Source organism: Aulonocara sp. 'chitande type north' Nkhata Bay, linkage group LG5 (assembly GCF_057382095.1).
Source record: "Aulonocara sp. 'chitande type north' Nkhata Bay isolate Kocher_YH1m ecotype deep benthic linkage group LG5, A_spYH_male_GT1.1, whole genome shotgun sequence".
In the NCBI taxonomy this organism is placed as follows: domain Eukaryota; kingdom Metazoa; phylum Chordata; class Actinopteri; order Cichliformes; family Cichlidae; genus Aulonocara; species Aulonocara sp. 'chitande type north' Nkhata Bay.
The window spans coordinates 23,832,297-23,853,288 of NC_141348.1; the positions used below are offsets into that span (position 1 = coordinate 23,832,297).

The 20,992-nt window shown below is 41.6% G+C and overlaps 1 protein-coding gene across 3 annotated transcripts in view; it reads right to left on the reverse strand.

Annotated features, from left to right (window-relative positions):
* The window catches only part of col7a1 (collagen, type VII, alpha 1), a 62,186-nt gene that overhangs the window by 29,721 nt on the left and 11,473 nt on the right, over positions 1–20,992 (reverse strand). For all 3 annotated transcript variants that reach the window (XM_086292324.1, XM_086292325.1, XM_086292323.1), the window contains exons 12-73: positions 20,799–20,948; positions 18,430–18,546; positions 18,089–18,235; positions 17,870–17,995; positions 17,613–17,759; positions 17,232–17,354; positions 16,853–17,119; positions 16,599–16,742; positions 16,330–16,461; positions 16,085–16,231; positions 15,746–15,880; positions 15,487–15,636; positions 15,274–15,410; positions 15,035–15,161; positions 14,766–14,909; positions 14,153–14,319; positions 13,881–13,922; positions 13,666–13,692; positions 13,531–13,575; positions 13,073–13,192; positions 12,923–12,994; positions 12,776–12,811; positions 12,636–12,689; positions 12,463–12,540; positions 12,133–12,246; positions 9,943–9,969; positions 9,799–9,852; positions 9,619–9,690; positions 9,488–9,547; positions 9,135–9,170; positions 9,008–9,052; positions 8,424–8,459; positions 8,281–8,325; positions 8,127–8,162; positions 7,950–7,985; positions 7,785–7,817; positions 7,620–7,691; positions 7,470–7,529; positions 7,255–7,290; positions 7,086–7,166; positions 6,134–6,169; positions 5,899–5,943; positions 5,715–5,786; positions 5,533–5,577; positions 5,409–5,444; positions 5,226–5,267; positions 4,963–5,043; positions 4,774–4,809; positions 4,623–4,658; positions 4,340–4,420; positions 4,211–4,246; positions 3,360–3,431; positions 3,185–3,229; positions 2,894–2,929; positions 2,595–2,630; positions 1,992–2,096; positions 1,847–1,912; positions 1,516–1,551; positions 926–961; positions 795–842; positions 662–697; positions 72–176 (exon numbers count right to left, since the gene is read on the reverse strand). In XM_086292324.1, coding sequence (XP_086148450.1) covers positions 72–176; positions 662–697; positions 795–842; positions 926–961; positions 1,516–1,551; positions 1,847–1,912; positions 1,992–2,096; positions 2,595–2,630; positions 2,894–2,929; positions 3,185–3,229; positions 3,360–3,431; positions 4,211–4,246; positions 4,340–4,420; positions 4,623–4,658; positions 4,774–4,809; positions 4,963–5,043; positions 5,226–5,267; positions 5,409–5,444; positions 5,533–5,577; positions 5,715–5,786; positions 5,899–5,943; positions 6,134–6,169; positions 7,086–7,166; positions 7,255–7,290; positions 7,470–7,529; positions 7,620–7,691; positions 7,785–7,817; positions 7,950–7,985; positions 8,127–8,162; positions 8,281–8,325; positions 8,424–8,459; positions 9,008–9,052; positions 9,135–9,170; positions 9,488–9,547; positions 9,619–9,690; positions 9,799–9,852; positions 9,943–9,969; positions 12,133–12,246; positions 12,463–12,540; positions 12,636–12,689; positions 12,776–12,811; positions 12,923–12,994; positions 13,073–13,192; positions 13,531–13,575; positions 13,666–13,692; positions 13,881–13,922; positions 14,153–14,319; positions 14,766–14,909; positions 15,035–15,161; positions 15,274–15,410; positions 15,487–15,636; positions 15,746–15,880; positions 16,085–16,231; positions 16,330–16,461; positions 16,599–16,742; positions 16,853–17,119; positions 17,232–17,354; positions 17,613–17,759; positions 17,870–17,995; positions 18,089–18,235; positions 18,430–18,546; positions 20,799–20,948 — 4,844 coding nt within the window. The remainder of the gene's footprint in view (positions 1–71; positions 177–661; positions 698–794; positions 843–925; positions 962–1,515; positions 1,552–1,846; positions 1,913–1,991; positions 2,097–2,594; positions 2,631–2,893; positions 2,930–3,184; positions 3,230–3,359; positions 3,432–4,210; positions 4,247–4,339; positions 4,421–4,622; positions 4,659–4,773; positions 4,810–4,962; positions 5,044–5,225; positions 5,268–5,408; positions 5,445–5,532; positions 5,578–5,714; positions 5,787–5,898; positions 5,944–6,133; positions 6,170–7,085; positions 7,167–7,254; positions 7,291–7,469; positions 7,530–7,619; positions 7,692–7,784; positions 7,818–7,949; positions 7,986–8,126; positions 8,163–8,280; positions 8,326–8,423; positions 8,460–9,007; positions 9,053–9,134; positions 9,171–9,487; positions 9,548–9,618; positions 9,691–9,798; positions 9,853–9,942; positions 9,970–12,132; positions 12,247–12,462; positions 12,541–12,635; positions 12,690–12,775; positions 12,812–12,922; positions 12,995–13,072; positions 13,193–13,530; positions 13,576–13,665; positions 13,693–13,880; positions 13,923–14,152; positions 14,320–14,765; positions 14,910–15,034; positions 15,162–15,273; positions 15,411–15,486; positions 15,637–15,745; positions 15,881–16,084; positions 16,232–16,329; positions 16,462–16,598; positions 16,743–16,852; positions 17,120–17,231; positions 17,355–17,612; positions 17,760–17,869; positions 17,996–18,088; positions 18,236–18,429; positions 18,547–20,798; positions 20,949–20,992) is intronic.

Genomic DNA, 20,992 nt, shown 5'->3' on the forward strand with positions numbered 1-20,992 from the left:
TATCTGACTGGAAGTCTTCACATCATTTTGTCTTTTCACTTTAATCCTCGAAGATGCTTAGTCACACTTACATCTGCTCCAGATGGTCCTCTCTGTCCAGGCTCACCCTTATCTCCCTTTTCACCTTTCTCTGAAAGTGTGTCCTTGCTGTCGATAGCCTCCTTCAGATCAGACACCTGTGTGGAGCAGAAATCCAAAACGGAAAAGCTTTATAACTTTCAGCAGCAGATGCCCATCTGCAAAATGTTTTAATCCCCAGATAAAACCAGTCATTTAGAATTCATCCCAGCAGCTCAAAAACTGCTCATAAACAGTGTCACTTTAACCTGCCAGGCATAATTCTAAAATATATAAGCAGGTGTATGTGCATAATAAATGAAAGACTCATGCCTACATTTACTGGACTAAATGAGCTGCTGAAAAAAGGCCAGACATAAATGGTATGATGACATTTGCAAGAACAAAGTGGGAAATATAACACTTTGCATACATTTGCAGGAAATGTTCTTCTCTATAAGCTATAACAGAAGCAAGAGTAAGTGCTGATTTTAAGACTGTTTAGATAATTGCATTTTTTCCCCATTATTCCATCCATCCATGCAAGTGAAAGCCAAAAGAAATCATGTTCAAATCGAGTTAGTCATCTGAGGAGTCCACCTACCTGAATACCAAAGCCTGCCAGAGCTTTCTGTACATCCTGGCAGGAAACACGGAGACATTATTAAACCGAGATGTAGAAATGTAAAATACTGACAACTGACAATTACATGACAGACAATGTGCTGATGTCTTACCACTGACGTCCCGGGTTTGCCAGGTGCTCCATCCTCTCCTGGGTCTCCCTAAACATAACAAGATATGAAGGAGTCAAAAAAAAAAAAAAGTGGACCCTCGACGTCACATTTTCACTGAATGTTTCACTTACAGTTTCACCTTTCAGGCCAGGCAGACCTCGCTCTCCCTGAAAACAAAAAAGAAAAAATGAGAAATACCAATGAGGGTGAGGGGGGAATCGCACTGCAATACCATCACAATAAACTGCACACAATAATAACGGCATCACAGTAAAATGATTCTTAGATCTTTGCAATCTTTCTTTTGTGCAAGAAAAAGTACTCCAGAAATGGAAAAAAAGCAGGGCTTATTTCTTTAGTAATGTAACTTTGGTGTTAGAGTGTGTGTGTGTGTGTGTGTGCGTGTGTGTGTGTGTGTGTGTGTGAGAGTTATTATTATTCAGCTTTAATAACATGTTAGTTCAAAGTACTCCAGTTTATACTTGCTAACTAAAAGGTAAGTTAATTGTTCAAAGAGGACTGTGAATGTCATATGCCAACTAAAGAGTCTTGAGGTGTAATGAGTTCTCATAAGAATAGAAGGTGAAAGACTTGACCTGTAGCTGCTGTTACATAGAATCACATTTCCATTCACTTCCTGTTTCAGCTACAGAAGCAGGACACCAGTTAATACAAAAAAGCCCAGAAAAAAAAGAAAAAACATCTCGAAACTACAACTTACTCTGGTTCCTGCAGCTCCAGGGATTCCTGGGACACCCTGAAAGGAAAACGGGGACACAAAAATGAAGACACCCTGGCAGCTAACAAACAGCAACTTGTGTAGATATGACACACATAACTGCTAGTTGTGAATGTTGGTGGCTCATGGTTTGGGGATAACAAGAGCAACATACATAGAATATAGTGGACAGTAATAATTATTTGACTGCCACTTATTTTCTTTAAAAATATATATTTCTCCATTAAATAAGCTAAAAGAATCTAACTAAAAGATGCTCAATTTAGTTTCAGCAGCACCAACAGTGGCAATAAGAATGGTGATGCACACTCACGGGTGTTCCTGGGGGCCCCTGTGGACCTGGGATTGGTGTCGCGTCAGCTCCTTTCACATACACAACCTGAGAAAGGGGAACATCCCGTTTCATTCAAAACGCCAAATTAACTTTGCTATTTTTCACATGTTGGCTTCACTCGCACCTGACCAGGAGGACCAATGCTGCCAGGTAATCCAGGTGCTCCTGGGGGACCAGGGGAGCCTAAAGGCCCAGAAGGACCACGGTCTCCTGTCTCCCCGTCACGGCCCTGAAAAACACATGCTGTTCACAACTGAAATTCACCCCACACACTTTCTTCCTCTTTCACTATAGTAAAGGCTGAACTATAAAATCAAAGCAGGTGGCTGCTGCCACCCCTCCACTGATGTTCTAGAGATAATTAATATGAATTTGCACATGAAACCGGCACTCTGACATTTGGCACCCCTCTGGATTCCACTCAGAAGTCGCTCCACTTAAAGGCTAAGCTAGATCATTAGAGGTGAATTTATATAGCTTCTTCAGAGGAGCCCATTGATTCAGCAGTGAGAGGCTGATGTCAATTTTAGAACAACTATGGCTGACAAATATACAGCTGAAGGGGGAAGTGATCAGGAGAAAAAAAGGATGGAAAGCTGATATGCAATAAAGTCATAACAGTAAGGCAGGGCGATATAAGGCATCTCGATAAGATATATAAAAAACAAACTGACAACAAACACATTTTTGATAAGTAATCATATGAAAGAGGTTTGTGAAAACTGACATCTCTTCCAGCTGCTCCAGCTTCTCCTTTGTCACCCTGTAGATTAGAAATAGACATTAAATACAATCTTCAAAAATAATCCTGCTAAATTATGGGTTTTCTTGTTTTAATCCCCTCTTTATGTGCACATCATGTAAAAATAAAAACCAATGTCTAATGTACGTACATGTAACATGCAATTTTACATGACAATCGCGTGGCTTGGTTAGCAAACATCGTGCCATGGGTCAAGTAAGATGCCTTTACAGAGTCAAACTGTGGAAATCATGTTGACTAAATCGTATAAAAGAGACACAGACCTTTCTACCATCTTCACCTGGCACGCCATCCTCGCCCTGTGAGTCCAAACAAAATGCATTACAACAAACAGGAACAAAGTGCATAATGGCCAGTCTGCCACGGGAGCACTCAGTGCCTCTGCTTTAGAAACTCACTTAAGCGAACGATTATGCGGCAGAGCCTGAAATAAATGTCCATACTGCTTTTGATCAGTAAATATCATTTACAGAATAAAGGTATAAAAAAGGCCATTACCAATTATACAAGTACATCAAACTATGAGGATATTATATTCAGGAGGTCAGAGTTACCGTTTTGCCAGGTGGTCCAGCTTTGCCATTTTCACCTGCTTTACCCTGACAAATAAAAGTAAAGTTAATTAGAAATTTGGAAGCGGAAGTTCAGTAAAAACATGTATAGGCCTGACAGACAGAACGATGGAACTTTGTGGGAGTCTCTTTTTGAGTAGGATAGAGGGGTACTCACAGGTATCCCTGGATTGCCTGCAGGTCCAACAGGCCCTGGGGGACCCTGCGCCCCTACTAGTCCAGGTAATCCCTGGCAGAAAAAAAACAACAAATAGTCCAAGAGTAGATTTTGCAATGAATTACTAGACACTGTAAAACAGTGCAAAATAGATTTAAATGTGATTTGTTTACGATCACTGTGTAAAAGATTCAGATTCAGAGATGTCATCGCTAGATAGACTTTAATGTGCATGAGCAGCTGCAGAGCTGTTGTACAACTGCCCTGTAAGCCAGGATTTAGATCTTTTAAATAAACCCTAAGTTTCAAAGTTCTGGACTTTTAATAACATTATTATGGTCAATATTGCATAACAGTCTCCTCTGAAAAATGGACTGGCCTGGAGACATCTTTCCCTACAGTCGGCTTACGCAACTCAGCACAGATCTAAAAGCTGTTTTTTTACAGTTTCCACAGTGCCCTCTGCAGGACGCCCACTTCAAGTGCATATGCTCACTAAAATTGAGAATGTCGCAAAATAATGACCCCACAACCCCAAATTGGATGAGCGGAAGAGAACGGATGGATAGATGGATGCTCATTAAAATCAAACTACAGAAGACATTTCCATCATGAATAATCATTTGCACGGTGATCATCTCAGACAATATGAAAAGTACATTTCCTGAAACTACATTAAATACATTTCCAGTGTAAAATGATTAAAACAGAACAATGAATGAAAACCTGAAGGGGCAAACAATTATACCCGTCTACTTAAGTAACAATACAACCAAAAATAATGTGTTTATTTTGTAATGATTGCCTTTTTCACACAATCATCTTCAAAGACAGAGAGAAACAAAACTTACATCCCTCCCTGGATCTCCCTGTTTCCCAGGATCACCCTATAACACAAATAAAAACAAATGCAGTGCATCAGCTACACAGAGACTCTGTGAGTCTTATAGTTTGGTAAAAAATGAGACAAACTGAAATACCCTCTGGCCAGGTGGCCCATGGGCCCCTGGTTTACCATCAAGACCAGGACGCCCATCTAAGCCAGATGCTCCCCGTTCTCCCTGGTAATGCATCAGTTAAGAGTTAGGAAATCACATGGTTATTACAGTCTGTAAGTTAGCAGTATACACATGTTTCTGCCAGCAGATTCCTACTGGAAATCTGCTGTTTCACTAACAAAACCAGTGGAAGTTTCCTTGCAGCACAATGACAGAACTACACATGTCAGAAGAGAGCAGTAGATGAGATTGTGTGACTCCAAACCTTCTCTCCAGGTGGTCCTCTGTCTCCTGTGTCGCCCTATAAAAATCAATGTGGCATAAATATAGTTGAAAATCAATGAAATTCAGACAGTTAAAGATATGCATTAGAGATAATTGTAATGTAGAGAATGAGAGAAGGAAAGTCCACTCACTCTTGTCCCTGGAGGCCCCCGTTGTCCCTCAGGACCCTTTATAGACGACAGGAAAAGAACAAGAAGTCACATCACTCTTGCATACAAAAATCTACTGAGAACAGGATCTGTGCGCATTCAGATTTATATAGGGCAACTTATCAGATGCTATGAATGCATTTAAAAATTGCAAGAATGAGGAACACTCACTCGTAGGCCTGGAGCTCCAGGAGTCCCCGCCTCGCCTTTCGTGCCTTTGCCGCCATGCTCTCCTGGGTCACCAGCATCACCCTGGGAATCACAGTGATGTAATCTGCTGCTATATACTTTTTTTTACCCAGTTACCTTACATTTTTCAGCTATTGGTGTTTATTTAGGATATTTTAACAGGTCAAACGAACATACTTGATTTTGTAAAAAAATAAATAAATAAATAAATTCTCAGTGTCTACATGCACAGAAAAAGCGCTCACCTTTTCTCCTCTCTCTCCTTTCAGCTGGCCCTGGATATCAGCCTGTTGACAAACAAACATGGCAAATGTCACATGGAGCACTGCCTCCTCTGTGTTATCAAAATTGGATTATAAGTAGTTAATTCGGTGTTAAGCTGATTCCTGGAGGCTGTTAAACAGTGTTCTGTGACACTGTTTTTTTACCACTGTTCCTGGTGGTCCTTGGGGCCCTTGAAGTCCCTGGTTGAAGAGAATAAAGTGTGTGAATCCACTAACGGTACATATAAAGACACATCTCCCATTTCCAAAATGAAAATAAGCACCATACCTGTTCTCCCTTCTCTCCTCGTGGTCCAGACGGTCCAGGGCTGCCCTGTGATTGAACACAGATCAATAAAGGTGCTGAGCGGCCGACCTTTTTCACAGCTCCTTCTCTCAAGGTCTCAACAGAATAGTACAAGAGCATACTGAAAAGCTGTCTGCATGATAACACATAAATGAGCGTCTCACATTTCGTCCACTCTCTCCAGGGTCTCCTATGTCTCCTTTCTCGCCTGGTGGCCCTGGCTGACCAGTCTGACCCTGAGTGCAGCATCAATCAAAAGGTCTGTTAAGTGAACTTTCAAATGAGGCAATTTAAAGGTTGCGATTGAAAACTTAACTTTAAAATATGCTTCAAAGAGATTTGTCATACCCTCAGTCCTCTTTCTCCTGGCTTCCCTGGAAGTCCAGACTCACCCTGATGAAAAATTAAAGTAAAAAAAAGAAAATGGCCAAGAGAAAGGATGGAACTACACCTAAATATTCATGACAGAAGGATCCTTTCTTTGTGGATATATATGATGGGGATGATATTCTAGTCAAACAAACATATTATAAAAGGTAAAAAGAAAAAAGAAAGAATGTGAAAGAGCGGATGTTATACTCACAGGAATGCCTTCATCACCCTTCTCTCCTCTCTCCCCCTAAAAAAAACGGGATTAATAATTTATTTGGGTGTGAAGCTCTGTGGCATTAAATTTCAAAATCGACACTAACCCAGTAGAGCATCTGAAGAGAGTACACATGCACAAAAGAAAGGCACTGGACATGTCATGAATACATAAAGGGTACTTGTTTTTACCTCTAAAACGACCATTAGAAAGAGGCGCATGTTGAAAGAAACAGAAGAAGGTTGCTGTTGATTTTTGATTACAGCACTGAGAGCAACATGGACAACCTTAATATCTTAAAACAAAAGTATGGAGTAAAGTGCAACAGTATATGGACACCTACACATTACACCTACAGGAGCTGCTCAGCCATGAAAACCCATACCATGAAGGTCCCGGCACACAGTTATTGTGCTGATGTTAATGCGCAAGGAGGTTTGAAGCTCTGTAACTTTTCGTAGCTGAGTTGCTGTGGTTCCTATATCTTTCTGATTTCAATAATTGATTGTGTTGTATTTTAGGTGATTGTGGAATATCTCGCAGGATAGAAAGTGACTTGTTAAGGTGTGGCCCAATACTTTTATCCATATAATGTACTTCACTGTGTAAGGTAAACCAGTGAAAGAATAAAAAGAGTATAAAGGTTTCAGTAGAAGCTATAGTTTCCCATAGAGGCTGGACCATATGGTTGATATTATAATAAGAATATTAATGTGGAACCAGAAAACATTTTCCATATATCATAAATTTAGATTATCAACTGATTATTACACTCATTTTAAGTACAGAAAATGTATGTCAACAGTCCTTTCTAAATATATTTACACTGTGGAGTAAAACTTAAATTATCACTCAAACCTACATCCTATTTGTAAACTCTTGAAAAAAAAACCTGTTGCTTGTCACAGTAAAGGTCAGGTAGTAACTTCATCCAAAACACCGCTCTGACCTGTTTACCGGGAACGCCTAGCTTTCCTGGGAATCCTGCGCGTCCATTTTCTCCCCTCTCTCCCGGTTCACCTGGATCTCCCTAACAAACAGTTAAGAGGACCAGATAAACAATCAAGCAGACACTAATAAACAAAAACAACTGAAAGCATTCGCAGCAGGCCTCTCACCTTGGCACCTGGCCTTCCGCTAATACCAGCGGGCCCCTGAGGGAAAAGCATATGTTTATGTACTTTTGCTCTGAGAGGTTTGGGAATGACAACAGGTGGCACAAGGGAATGCTCCATGAATAACTGATGCTTGTGTCAGGAATACATCACGGCAGCTGTAAACAGTGCATCTGTGCCCTTTGTAGCTCTGATAAAGAGAAGTTAGGATGACTTACTCGCTCTCCCGGCTCTCCCTTAGGTCCTGCAACACCTGACCCTCCAGAGCCCGGAGACCCCTTACAGTATAAGAAAAAAAAATCAAAAACCATTATGAGGTACGGCAAATGATGAACATTTAAAAGCAATAATTAACATATTTTTCTCACTTTCTCTCCTCTCTGCCCTGGTTCTCCCTTTTCTCCTTTCGAACTCTCAGGGCCAGGTACGCCTCGCTCCCCCTGCGGGTGAAAAGCGGTGGAAGTTACACCCATGAACTCTGAGCGAGCTCCGCTAAAATGAAAAGTTGTAGGAGATGCGATTTTACACATTACCTGTTCTCCTTTCCTCCCTGGGAGACCTTGAACCTGCATGATTTAAATAATTCAATAAAGGCTTGTCATCATACACATAGACTGTCATGAATATTAAGTGTATATCCAAAAAAACGCATGAAGAAATGAATGTATGTGATGATTTTCTCATGTCTGATTGCTCACAGTTCTCCCAGGCTCTCCTCGTGCACCGTCATTTCCCTGGGAACAGACATGTTCACTTGTTCTTTCATCTTTGCTTTGAAATTCATTACACCAGATTATGAAACATTCAACGGCAAAATCACGTTCCTATTGACCCGCTGCCTCTCATATCATTGCACTTAATTATATCAGTCTCACCTTTTCTCCTGGCGGTCCACTGGGTCCTGGTAAACCCTGTTACAAAAAGGAAACACCATTTTGTGAGACTCCTAATGCAGATGATGCAACAAGCATGAAACGGAAAGGCACACAGATGCCATTAGCCAATATAACATAGCAGTCTGTCACTTACTCTTACACCTGCTGGTCCTGGAGGGCCTGGCTTCCCTGAATCTCCCTGAGGAGGCAATTTAATTCAGAAAAGAGTGAAAAAAATCTTTTGAAAGCACAAGATGCTAACCTGTAACTAAGACTACAAACTAAACCAGTACTCACTCTTCCTCCAGTTTCACCAGCTGGTCCTCTCTCCCCCTACAAACATAAAAAGGTTCAAATTCAACACATGCTCTTTCGGTGAAAGTTTCCCTGTATTAAATCAGCACATGCAATCAACAGAGTCTTACTGCCATACCTGAATAACTGAAAACATTACAAACCTTTTTGGGGTGTGCTCGAATACGTGTGGGTAAAACGATGCACAGCATCAGTGGTACCAATCTACTGAGCATCAGTGACATCACTAAGGTGTCTGCTGAGAGGATACTAAAAATCCTTCCCATCTGACAAGTGATAAAATGGCATCATCCATCATAATTCATGACTGTTTCTTTTCTCGGGCTCTTTGATATACAGTATCATTTTATGACCTCGTTACTTATTCATTCATTCAGATGTTTTTTTTGTGAGTAGCATAAAAGGACTCCAGCTGTTACATCATCACGATTATTTTTTTTTAATGAATGTTGAATCTTATAGAAAAGGGGCCCCAAATACTGTGAAAAGTTATCTTGATCCATATAACAGAAAGACGAATAAACAGTGACACAAAGAAAGATTCAGTCTCATGTCATGTGACTCACCCTATCTCCCTGTGATCCAGGCTCACCTGGTTGCCCTCTGTCTCCCTATCAGGAAAGAGAGTGATAGAAGTCATTATTCTTTTGGAAAAATGGCAAAAGTTTATTTTTTTCCCTGCCATCGTCTTACCTTGCTGCCAATTTCTCCTGGAGGCCCACGGGGCCCCTGAAAAACAGAAACAAAATGTTCAACCCTAAATTTATCAGCTCCACTGAGGGGGTTATGAATTTATTTCTGTTTCTAATTACACTGTTTCCTAATTAGCAGGATTTCTCAGCACCCAAACATGGCCATTTAGAAAGCATTTCCTCAAAACTCTCTAACTGTAAGGCACAGAAGCCCTTTTTTCACATGTATTTATTTATCTAAGCCGCCTTCATCATCCTGTCTGTTCTTTCTGATATTTACTGCATAAAATGGATACATCTTCATCATACTGTACTATGAGCCATGCTTTTTAAACACCCATGTGTCTGACCTACCCTGTCCCCAGGTTCCCCATTTTTGCCTGGAGGTCCAGGTTGTCCTTCGGCACTGTCACCCTGAAAAATAATCACAGGCCTGTGAAATAAACACATTGCATCACTCTTAAACCGACTCAATAGGCAACTACCTTCTCCCCTTTTCTGCCCTCAAGTCCTGCAGGTCCTGGAGGACCCCGAGGTCCCTGAAGTCCTGGAATACCCTGATAATACAAAAAGCAATTAGTAAATGCAAAATATGCCTTGCTTGTACACAGAGCCAACCTTCAAAATAATGTGTCAGCACACTGTCTGCGATTGACAGCTCTTACAGGGGAGCCCTTCTCGCCTTTCACTGCCACCCCGCTGCCTACTCCTGGAGGTCCCTGTCAGCAAAAAGAAATAAAAGGTGAGAAATCATTCTGCTCGTGTGGTCCTTCGCAGTGAAAGGACAAGTTGGTGATGGTGTGACTCACCCTCTCTCCTGGGCTTCCCTTGTCTCCCTGTAGAAAAAAGTGGAGGAGGAAAGAGAAAGACAGATTGAGAAAACAACCGGGGGGAGAACGAGGACTCAGAACATTGTTACTCTATAATAGGTTTCCCAAGAGACTGATGTGCGTCATGTGTATGCACACAAACTCACAGGTTGATCTGTAAAAAAAAAACCCCAAAAAACAAACAAAGGACGTCTCTGCTGTTTTATGTATTGTTTTATTGCGGTCATAAGCCGCTACTTTTTTCCCCACACTGTGAACACTGCGGCTTATACTGACGTGCGGCTAATGCATATTTTTTGTCATGCGGCCAAAAACATTTTGCCTGGTAACAGTAGACCAATAAAATTGATAAGTAGTATATATACGTATATATTTTTACCGGTTGTTAAGAGACGTTGTAATGTTGTTTGTGCACTGTTCCGTAAAAAAAACACAACATACGCAGCGTAATTTGTGTGTTACCGATACGTACGTATACTTAAAGGTAGCCGTGTTACAGCCGCTGTTTGAGGAAAAAAAGCATTTGCAGTATGTATTTTTGTATGTTACCATAACGTTTATGTTACCTTACGGATTAAATTAAACGTTAAAAATCCTCACGTGTAATATTTTTGTGCAGATATCTCATATTACAAGTGAAACGCATACGGCTTAAAATCCGGTGCGGCCTGTACAAGTGCAAAATTGATTCTTTCTAGGATTAGAGCATGCGGCTTTTCATCAGGTGCGCTCTGTAGTCCGGGATTTACGGTACCTTAAAACTAAAGCAGATTGACATAATGCAATGATCTGTTAATAACGCGACATTCTTATAAAATAACTGAAGAATTGGAAACTTTGCTGGGAAAGAGAATAAAGGATGAGATTTTTCTTCATTATTTCCCAGTGGGTCACCACAGCTGATCGATCTGTCCCTTTATCCCCAGCCAGTGACCAGTGAACACTATGATAGACAGGGTAATTCATGTCCAGACTTCAGACTTCGCAAAATCAAACAGCATCAGTCTCTGGGGCGATCGTGGCTCAAGAGTTGGCAGTTTGTCTTGTAATCAGAAGGTTGCCAGTTCAAGCCCCGGCTCGGACAGTCTCGGTCGTTGTGTCCTTGGGCAAGACACTTCACCTGTTGCCTACTGGTGGTGGTCAGAGGGCCCGGTGGCGCCAGTGTCCGGCAGCCTCGCCTCTGTCAGTGCGCCCCAGGGCAGCTGTGGCTACAATGTAGCTGCCATCACCAGTGTGTGAATGTGTGGATGATTGAATGTGTAAAGCGCTTTGGGGTCCTTAGGGACTAGTAAAGCGCTATACAAATACAGGCCATTTAGCATCAGTCTCTGTTATTGAATATGAAAACTGGATTTTTAATACATTAAAAGAAGAAAAAAGACCCGAGACTTTTTAAATATGGAGTGGAAAACTGAAAAGTAGAAACCTGGATAAAAACCTCCAACCAAAGAAAAACTGCCCAAGGATTTCTTTACATATACAGCCAATGATTGATATTCCACTGATGAAATATGCAGGCAGCTCAATACTACCACCATGTGTGACACTCTGACAATAACAGTTTCTTGTTGGAGAAATGCTCCACAGAGTTCATAAACCATATCCAACAGCTGTTTTCCCAGTAGGAATGGAAATAATGGAAAGAACTGAGTGAAAAAACTGTACCCACCCAAGTATATAATGACCAGTATATAATAAGCTTGTATATAAAAACAGAGCAAATATTCATTGCATTTGAAACTGCTGCTGTTTCCTTGTACTTGTAACAGAGCTAAGGGAAACTGACTGGGTAGTTTCAGAATCAGAATCAGAATCAGAAAGGGTTTTATTGCCAAATGTTGAGCAGGTTTACAACATTAGGAAATTGCTGCGGTGCTTAGTGCAAACATACTGTCATAAACGCTTAAATAGATATAAAAATAAAAATAAGAATAAGAATTAAAAGTGCTAAGTAGATAGTTTAAGATACGTTTTAGCACCGATATGGCAGAGAACAAAACTTCTGCACAGAAGTCAACCTGGCGGTCAGTGTTTTGCACTAGGAAAGGATGTGGGCTCATACATACATGAGACATGAGTAAGGGCACTTTAGAAATCTGATGTCAAAAGAATTAACTATGGAAATCTATTTCTTTTCTTAGTAGAAGCGAAACAATGCAGGAGAAAAACCTTGACTGAAAGCCCTGGTGTTCCTGGTATTCCTGGGCGACCATCCTGGCCTCGTGTCCCTGGAACTCCAGGTTCTCCTTTGGTGCCGTCCCTGCCTAGCCGACCTGGTATACCCTTGCCACACAACAAAAACTCAAGTCAGTACATATGAATGATGGATGACCATACAAACCATTTTAACTACACTCTCTTCTACACCTAAGATTTTACAGGTGACACTTTGGCCCACTGTGGGTTTTAGGATTACACTGGCTATTTAAAAGAAGTTAAAGAATGCTGTGAATGTCAACATAAGAAACATCCTGACTGGTTATCTGGTGCTTTTCTTACATCTGTTCCTGGAATGCCTGGTTCTCCTTTCCTCCCTGGAAGACCCCCACCACCAGATGTCACAGAACCTGGTTCACCCTAAAATATCAACAAAGTGCAGTAAACAGTGGAATAATAATACTTCACCTTTTTTCTGAATTGGAAAAAAAAGGTTAAGACGTTTTTAAGCTCACCCTTTCACCTTTATCACCCTTGGGCCCCAGTGGTCCTGGTGTTCCTGGTTCACCCTAGAACAACAGAAAACAAAGGAAACACTGCAGTTCAAACCCGGTCACCAACAACTCTCTGGTACAGGACGGCTGGGGCTACTTACTGGGTTTCCTCTGACACCAGGTAAGCCTTGTGAACCCTGTGCAGTAAAAAAATAAAAAAAAAATAATAATAAGTAACAGTATTTTATTGACTCGCTGCTAACAAAATCATAAACAGTCAATCTGTGGGTTCCAGTCACTCTACTCACAGGAACACCTGCATTTCCAGGGGCACCTGGTCGCCCTGGTAACCCTGGATTTCCATCAATACCGGGAAAACCCTAAAGAGAACACGGCATATTAGTTTGCTTCTGTTTTGGCTGGTTTGTATGGTTTAGAATGATTTCAGCTACACTTACTCGCTCTCCCTTTTCTCCTTTTACCACTAGCGAAGGGTCAATTGGGACACTTTGGCCTGGTGTTCCTGGACGACCTTCAGGGCCTCTGGGGCCATCTCTCCCAGGCAAACCATCACGACCCTGTATGAAGATTGCTATTTTCAAGAAAGAGCTAGCATGGCGGTGGACTGCAAACCGACATGCAGATTTGCATTAACCATAGGCAGGCTAAAGCAACTTAAACAGCACAACCTGTGTAGAGCTGCCAGTTAACACGTTCAGCTGAGCCAACACTGTTGTGGGCTGATATTGATTTGCTGGATTTGCGACAGAACCAGACTTTGTGGCCTGCCTGGACTGACTTTACACTCAATAACTGGACGCTTGCTAAAATGTCATATCAATATCCATTTGCAGTAACACTGCACTACTGCAATGCCAAACTGAATCATCAAGTTCAGTACAATTAAATGACTCACAGGCTCTCCCTTGCGTCCATCTGCACCATCTCTGCCTCTCTCACCCTGTGGGTTCAAACAAAGGAAACAGCATCTTAAAAGCTGAAGAACAAGACCACTGGAGAAAAAAAAAGTGCAACTTCAGCTCTTCAATACCTTTTCTCCACGTTCTCCCTTGTCACCCTAAAAGAAAATTAAAAAAATAACACCAAAGATTTAGAAATTACAATATGAACGGCAACAGAAGAAAGCTCTTGCTTTTATCAGTTACATAATTAACAAGCAATTAATCGGAGCAGCTTACATCAGTCAGTTTGTGGTTATAGGTTATAAAATGTAAAAATACAGCATGACGGTACACAATAACTTACCCGAGGGCACTGAATGGTGCACTCATCTGTATCTTGAGTAGTCTAAAAAACATCAACAGAAACAGCTGAGATTTAGACTTTAATTCTTATCACCGTTAAAATAATCGACACATATTCACTAATGTGAGTGTTACAGATGTTTAAATAGTTACTGGAAAACTAGCTGTTTTGTTTGCCTTCTTCTTTTTTTAAGTACATGTCAGTCCAGATCACACCAAGCTTAACTCCAATTCAAGATTGTAAACAAAATATTTTTTCTGGTTTCTTCCCACCTCTTGCGCTCTGGCAATACCACAGAGCAAGTCGGCTAGATTAGATTGTAGCGTGTTCAGCTGCGCTGGATAGCTTGTATACAAGAGGTTGTTGTTGCCATCTGACACAGCCTGATACAGCTCCACAGTGTCTGCCTGGTCGACACCAACAGCTAGGACTTTCACACCTAGCAAACATGCAAACAGAAAAATCAACAGTATTTGTTTGCAAGGCAGAAAAGATCATGTCTGTAGTGTACTGCAATTGAACAAACTATTTGTGGAATTATTTTGTAAGCATTGTTAATTAATTAAATTGTTTATTAAAATTTGATATGCCAAATACTCGGCATATCTCAGCATGATGTGCAGTGTGTCCGGCTCTGTTCAAGATGCTTTCAGATGTTTCATTCTATTAATGGTTTTCATTTATTTTTAGATTGAACACATGGCTTCCTACATTTTTAGACACACTTTTGTGGTAGATATGTCCCAACTAAACTGTTCCAATTCTGTCAAATATGCTGCCTTCATAGGGACCAGGCAGTAACACCCATCCAAGTTAAAGCAGCTGTCATTCTATTATATTCTGTTAATATTGTGACTTCATGTCAGTGATCCTCTGAAAGAAAACCTGTAGCTTTGAGACTGCTGGCTGCAAGGCTCAGGTCGTCATTGGAACGTTTGTCAGCGATGATGACAACAACACCAGGGACCCTTAGTCTCCGTCCAGCTGATGGGGTCAGGACATATTGTCTGGTGAATGTTACCGCCTCACCTGCAGAGGGTGACAGGCAATATCACAAATGTCATCGCACAAAACAAAGTAGCTGCTCAGATGGCACTCAGTAAGAACATCAAAAGACTGTCAGAAATGATAAGGAGAAAGACAAAAATCCCAACCGATGTTGCTCCCTGGGCTTTCATCAAAGGGTATGGACTGAATCTCTTGAAGAAGGGTGTCAGATCTGGCATGGCGATTGAGCAGGAACCATATTTTGGGTCTAGAACCATATACTACAACCCCAATCTGAAACAGATTAAAAAAAATAGCCCATAAGTAAAAGCTAAAAAAGGACTGGAAAAAAAACAGTTGTGCATTTCCCTGATCTGTTGTGAGACTTTTTTTTGACAAAAAGTACCTGTGTGTTGAGGGCTCCAGTAGTTATGAGAGACTCTGCTGTATTTGTGAGGAATTCACGTAAAGGTCTTGCAAGACTAATACGATCAGTGGACGCAGGTACCAGAAACACCACATCTAGAGACCCAAGCGCACACACTGCAAACAGAGGTGAGGGTTAGTAAGCGATGCATTCTTAAACAAAAGCATATGAAAGAACATGTGTTTGTTTTACCAGGGCGTCCAACTACAGAGCTTTCCCCTCCTAGTCCACTTGCAAAGTTGGGTTGCAGGCTAAATCGATATCGAAGGCCCAAACGCAGCCCGGGCACCTCATAAGAGCTAGATGAAGCAGGCAGCGTGACGGACAAGACTCGACCACTATCTGAGAAATGTGAACAGTGGGATTAAATGAAATGCATAATGTTAACAATGCAAGCATGTAGAAGTTGAAACAAAACAAAAAAGTGAACATGTATACCGCGATGCCTTACCTGATTCTTCTCTCCAACGAAGAATATATCCGGTGGCACCTTGTAAAGGACTCCAGCCTAGCCGCACAGAATCCTGGGTAACCTCTACCACTCGTAAAGTTGTGGTAGGCAATGAAGGCGGGGTATAATCACCAGCTGTGTGCATTCAGATGTAGTCAATTTATCCCCTTTATCAGTCAGTTTTGTACATTTCAATGGTTTTCTGTGAAATTTGAGATTTTGCAGCAAGGCTTCACAGAACCCTGCATATTCCTGAAGGTTTATGTTAGCACCAATCAGTATTTGTGAATTACCTCTAAAACACATTTCCTGCAATTATATCCAAAAGTCAGGACTCACGTGTGGTAACGCTGACAGATACCGGGGCTCCCTCTCTGTTTTGGACTAAAGCCATGACCTGCACCTCATACTGAACTCCAGGGTCCAGCTGGTCTAAATCCACTGCTGTCACATCTCCAGCTACCAGCTGACTCCTCTCTTCACCACCTACAGCAAAACACAGCAAGAGTGAGTGATCTAAGAGAAACAAGCTTTTATAACACCTTAATATCAGAAGAGACAAAAGAAGAAACAAAACCACACACCATCTGTTCTCCTCCAAGACACACGATAAGATGTTGCTCCCTGCATGCCAACCCAGGTGACTCGGACAACCTCTCCGCGGCCCTCCTGGACTTGCAGTGATGTCACAGTCCCAACCGTGGACTGATCTGGTTCTGTGAGTAGGATCAGGAAATACTAAGCATTGTTTACTTTAAAATATTCCAAGTAATCCACACTCACAGCTAGGTTTATGTAAAAAGATACACTTTGCACCTGTTGTTCTGGGTATTTGGCTGATCTAGTGAGATACCTGTTTTGACATCTAGAACTGCAGGAGTCCCTTCTCGAGATCCAGTCAGTGTAGAAACCTGCACTGTGTAAGCCGAATCTGGCTGCAGTCCATCGATAGTGTAGGTAGAAACACTGGCATCAACTTTACGACTAGTTTCGACTCCTGCAGCGAGCAGAATATTGTTTGACACTAACACATTCTTTTATTTATTAATCATGTATGTGGTTCCATGTAAATGCATGCATTTGCTTTTAATGCAAATAATTACAAACCATCATCACGGCGCCACGTGATCTTATACCCAGTTGCCCTCGAGGAAAGTGTCCACGTAATGCGTATTCTCTGAGGCGTGATGTCAAGGACACGAAGTCCAGACAATAACCCACTTTGGGGATTGGTCTGAGTAGCCAGCGTGGCCACCTCTCCAACACGCTGATCAGCAACAGCTGCAACACCAATTATTAGTGCCTCATCTGGCTGCAGGCCTTCTAGGGTGAAGGCCGTGAGCTCCGCTCCCAGAGTACGGGATTGTTCTGCACCTACAAAAGGGAGAACATGGGGTTACAAAAAAATCTAAATTAATCAAGCTAAAACAGAGAAGAAATCTAAACGATATATATATATATATATATATATATAAATAACACTTACTGTTGCCTTGTCTCCAAGTAACCCTGTACCCCGTTGCTCCGGTAACACCTGTCCAGGTAATTCGAATTCTCCGACTATTTGCATTTACTACTCTCAGATTAGTCACCCTTCCCACAACTTGCTCTGCAATCATTAATAAAATGATTAATAAAATATAGCATCACGGTGCTTTTAAGGAAAAAACTGTGGATAAAGCCTGAACTTCACAGAGGTCCATTCAGGGTCCAAGGTTTTCAAAGATAAAAAACAAACAAACACATCTGCCATTGAGTCAAGGGAATGTGATGATCTTTTTGTTTGTTTGTTTTTTGTTGTTGCTGAAATTGGCAGGTAAAAGAAAGACACAGGAGAATCAGAATGTCAGTAGCTTCCCAAACTCACCTGGTTTGATATTGACAGTCACCGGGTCTCCTTCGTTTTCTCCCACCAGTGCCGTGACACTGACACCATACGAGACCCCCACTATCAGGTCTCTGAGGTCAAGGGTCGTCTGGTTTCCAGGAATGAGTCGTACTTCTTCTGTTTGCGCTGACATGACATGAATCATACAGAAATTTTACCACCAATCATGTTTTTATTCATTTGGCAACAGAAGATATTGATTTGTTTTTCTTTTTAAATGACTAAGTTCAGCGTACAGTCAGTGTTCAAGATGATAACTCTGTACTGTGTGGCTCCGGCTACACCGGTCCAGCCAAGTCTGACAGTGCTGCCCAGATACTCCACCACTCGCAGGTTGGAAACCCTTCCCACTGGCTGTTCCTCTGCAAAATCAAGGGTCAAAGTGATTCTGGCACAATCAGCATGTTTATGACCCATACAGTAAATCCAAAATCAGTTTAGGGTTCAAGGCGGACCTCTGAATGTGGTGGAGACAGGTGTGGCTTCCTCACGACCTTCGAACAGGGTGTACAAGGTGAAGATATATTTTGTGTTTGGTTTCAGGCCTGTGAGCACAGAGTTGGTGGTGCTTCTTGGAAAGGACAGGCTCCGGACAGGGCCTCCTGAAGCACAAAAGAACAGTGAACAGGGATCAACTTTTTCTCACTCTATATATAATATCAGTGCAGTATATGCTTTCTGTTTCTATTTAAAGTTGGGATATAATAGAATACAAAACTAAAGCTGGCAAAGTTGGGAAAAAATCATAAGAATTTATTTTTTAAAATTTTGCTTTCATGGTATATGTATGTCTAACCTTCCCCCTCCCTCCACTCCAGCCGATACCCTTGAGAGGACTGAATGAGTCTCCAGGTGAGGCGGATAGAGGAGGGACTGGTGATAGCTGCTCTGAGGACCTGCTGCTCTTGACGCTCTGAGGGGAAAAAATAATACATTATGCAATATGTTTTGAAATGTTTATATGTACATGGGATGGCTTATTATGTTCTGTAATTGCATCTTCTGTTTAGAATGGCTGCAGACTTTCCATTCAGTATAAATAGTGGGTGACAAACCCACTTTCAAGGTACATTTGCCATACTACAAATTCTGTTCTTGCAGAATTACTACATGCATGGACTCCTGGAGCTTTTTTACTCCACAGTCACTAATTCACACACACATGCGTGCAAACACGCACACACACACACACACACACTAAATAAGAGCAACTTATTGTTTTTGTATCTTGTGCCAGGAGGACTGAAAGACGCTTCTGCACTTAAATAGATGCCCATGATTACTGGACACCTAGTCTACCACGAGAGCTACAGCCACACACAAAGATCTATTCCCAGACACACTTCATATGGTGTCGTGATAGATTATTATAAGACTGAAAGTAACTCCATCGAACATGAAACTTGCCTTCTTTAAAGTTGATACAAGTACAATTTTTATAGCAGTAAATAGGGTAAGTACCAGGCATTTGTTGCGAATCAAATGTACTTGATTAACTGGTCATAAGCAATTGTGAGCACCTTCATAAAAAAAGACGTTCAGGTCTGTTTTAACAGATTCTCACAATCTTCCCAGGACATCCTAACAAATTCAACCACAGGTCAGACTGTGCAATGCTCAGAGAAACTGCAAAAAAAACAAAACCTCAGTCTCTACAGGCCCCAGCTAGCATGTTAAATGAAAGTTTATGACAGTATAATCAGAAAACGATAGAACAAGTATGGGTTATTTACAAGCATTGCCAGGGGAAAGCCTCTTCTCTCTAAAAAGAACATGGCAGTGTGGCTTAGGTTTGCAAAGTTGCATCTGAACAAGCCACAAGAACTCTGGAGCAGTACAGTGCACCACATTTGGTGACAACCAAACACGGCACATTAGCACAAACACAGAGGTGGAGGGGTGATTTTAGTCTCTTTTGACCAAAAGACCTGGGCACCTTGCAGTCACTGACTCAACCATAATGCCTCTGTAAATCAAAGTATTCTAAAAATAAAAGTCAAATTTGAGGCCATCTGTCCAACAGCTAAATTTGGCCATGCAACAGGACAAACACATCAGCAAAGCAACAACCAAATGTCTGACAAAAGATAATAATCAAGGTGCTGCACATTATTCTTTTTGATATAACTGGATATCTGAGTGGCTACAGAGCAAAAGTGAACATGGACATGCATGCCACTCTTAAACCATTGAAAATCTATCATTTGTACAGCAGCCAGTTGCAGTATGTTAGCCTGCATATGCAAATTGTACACGTTCGTGTCAAAACAGATCTTCGTGGTTGAGGAATCTTTTGTGAAATTGCATTAAAGCTACAGTGTCAAGAAAGCAGTGTAATGATTGACAGCTAAGTAAAACAGATTTAATACCACACCTCCGCCCTGAGGCTGTCAACGTAGTGGACAAGAAATCATCACACAGGTCGGCAGCCACGAGACAAACAAACACGTTTCTCCAATGCTGTGAATGAGCACAGGACTTTTCTTGTAACTGAGCTGCAACTACATCGATGTGTGTCCGATAAAGGTCCAGAGGTCAAAGAAAAGTTTGATAATGAAAAGGTAACTTGAAGCTTACACACACAACAAAGTGCTTTAAGAGAACATGTTGTATACATCTTAGTCCTCTGATGGCAGAACTGAGCCACAAAAAAGTTTCCAGTTCTCCATTCCCATCACTCCACTGCTCAGTGTTGTGTCCCCACAGTGACTCAAGTAACACTGGTCCAAATGAAGAGACAGCATATGGGAACTGCTCACGAGAGGCAGATGGTGTGTGTGTGTGTGTGTGTGTGTGTGTGTGTGTGTGTGTGTGTGTGTGTGTGTGTGTGTGTGTGTGTAACGAGGGCGTAGGTGTGCTACAAAATGTTCCCCAAACAAAACAGCCCTAAACAGTAACACATGTAGACATTTTAAAATAGAGATAAACCGCAAGGAGGATTTCTATCGCTTTATTTTTCTCCCCATCTTCTTCCTGCTGCTGCACTTGGCAGGACAGGATAGAAGGCAGGAGCAAAATTCAAACAGCATTCTTTATGACAATTAGTTTCTAGAGAAACGGGAAAACTGGAAAGTAGATTGTTGCCCCAACGTACTGTGAGTCACTGATGGGATGAGAACAGAGGAGAAGTTTGGTGGTGTGGCAGACAACTGAAAGCACGCCTACCTATCTTGAATCTGGCCGTTGTTGGAGAGGCCTCTGTGTTTCCCTCGTACAGTGGGATAATAGTAACAATGTACTCAGTATCTGGCTGGACCCCGGACAACGTGTAGAAGTTGATGTCACCACCGACCTCCACGGTCTCTACATCACGACCTAAGTGAACAAAAAACAAAGACAAAGATGTAAAGATATGTGAC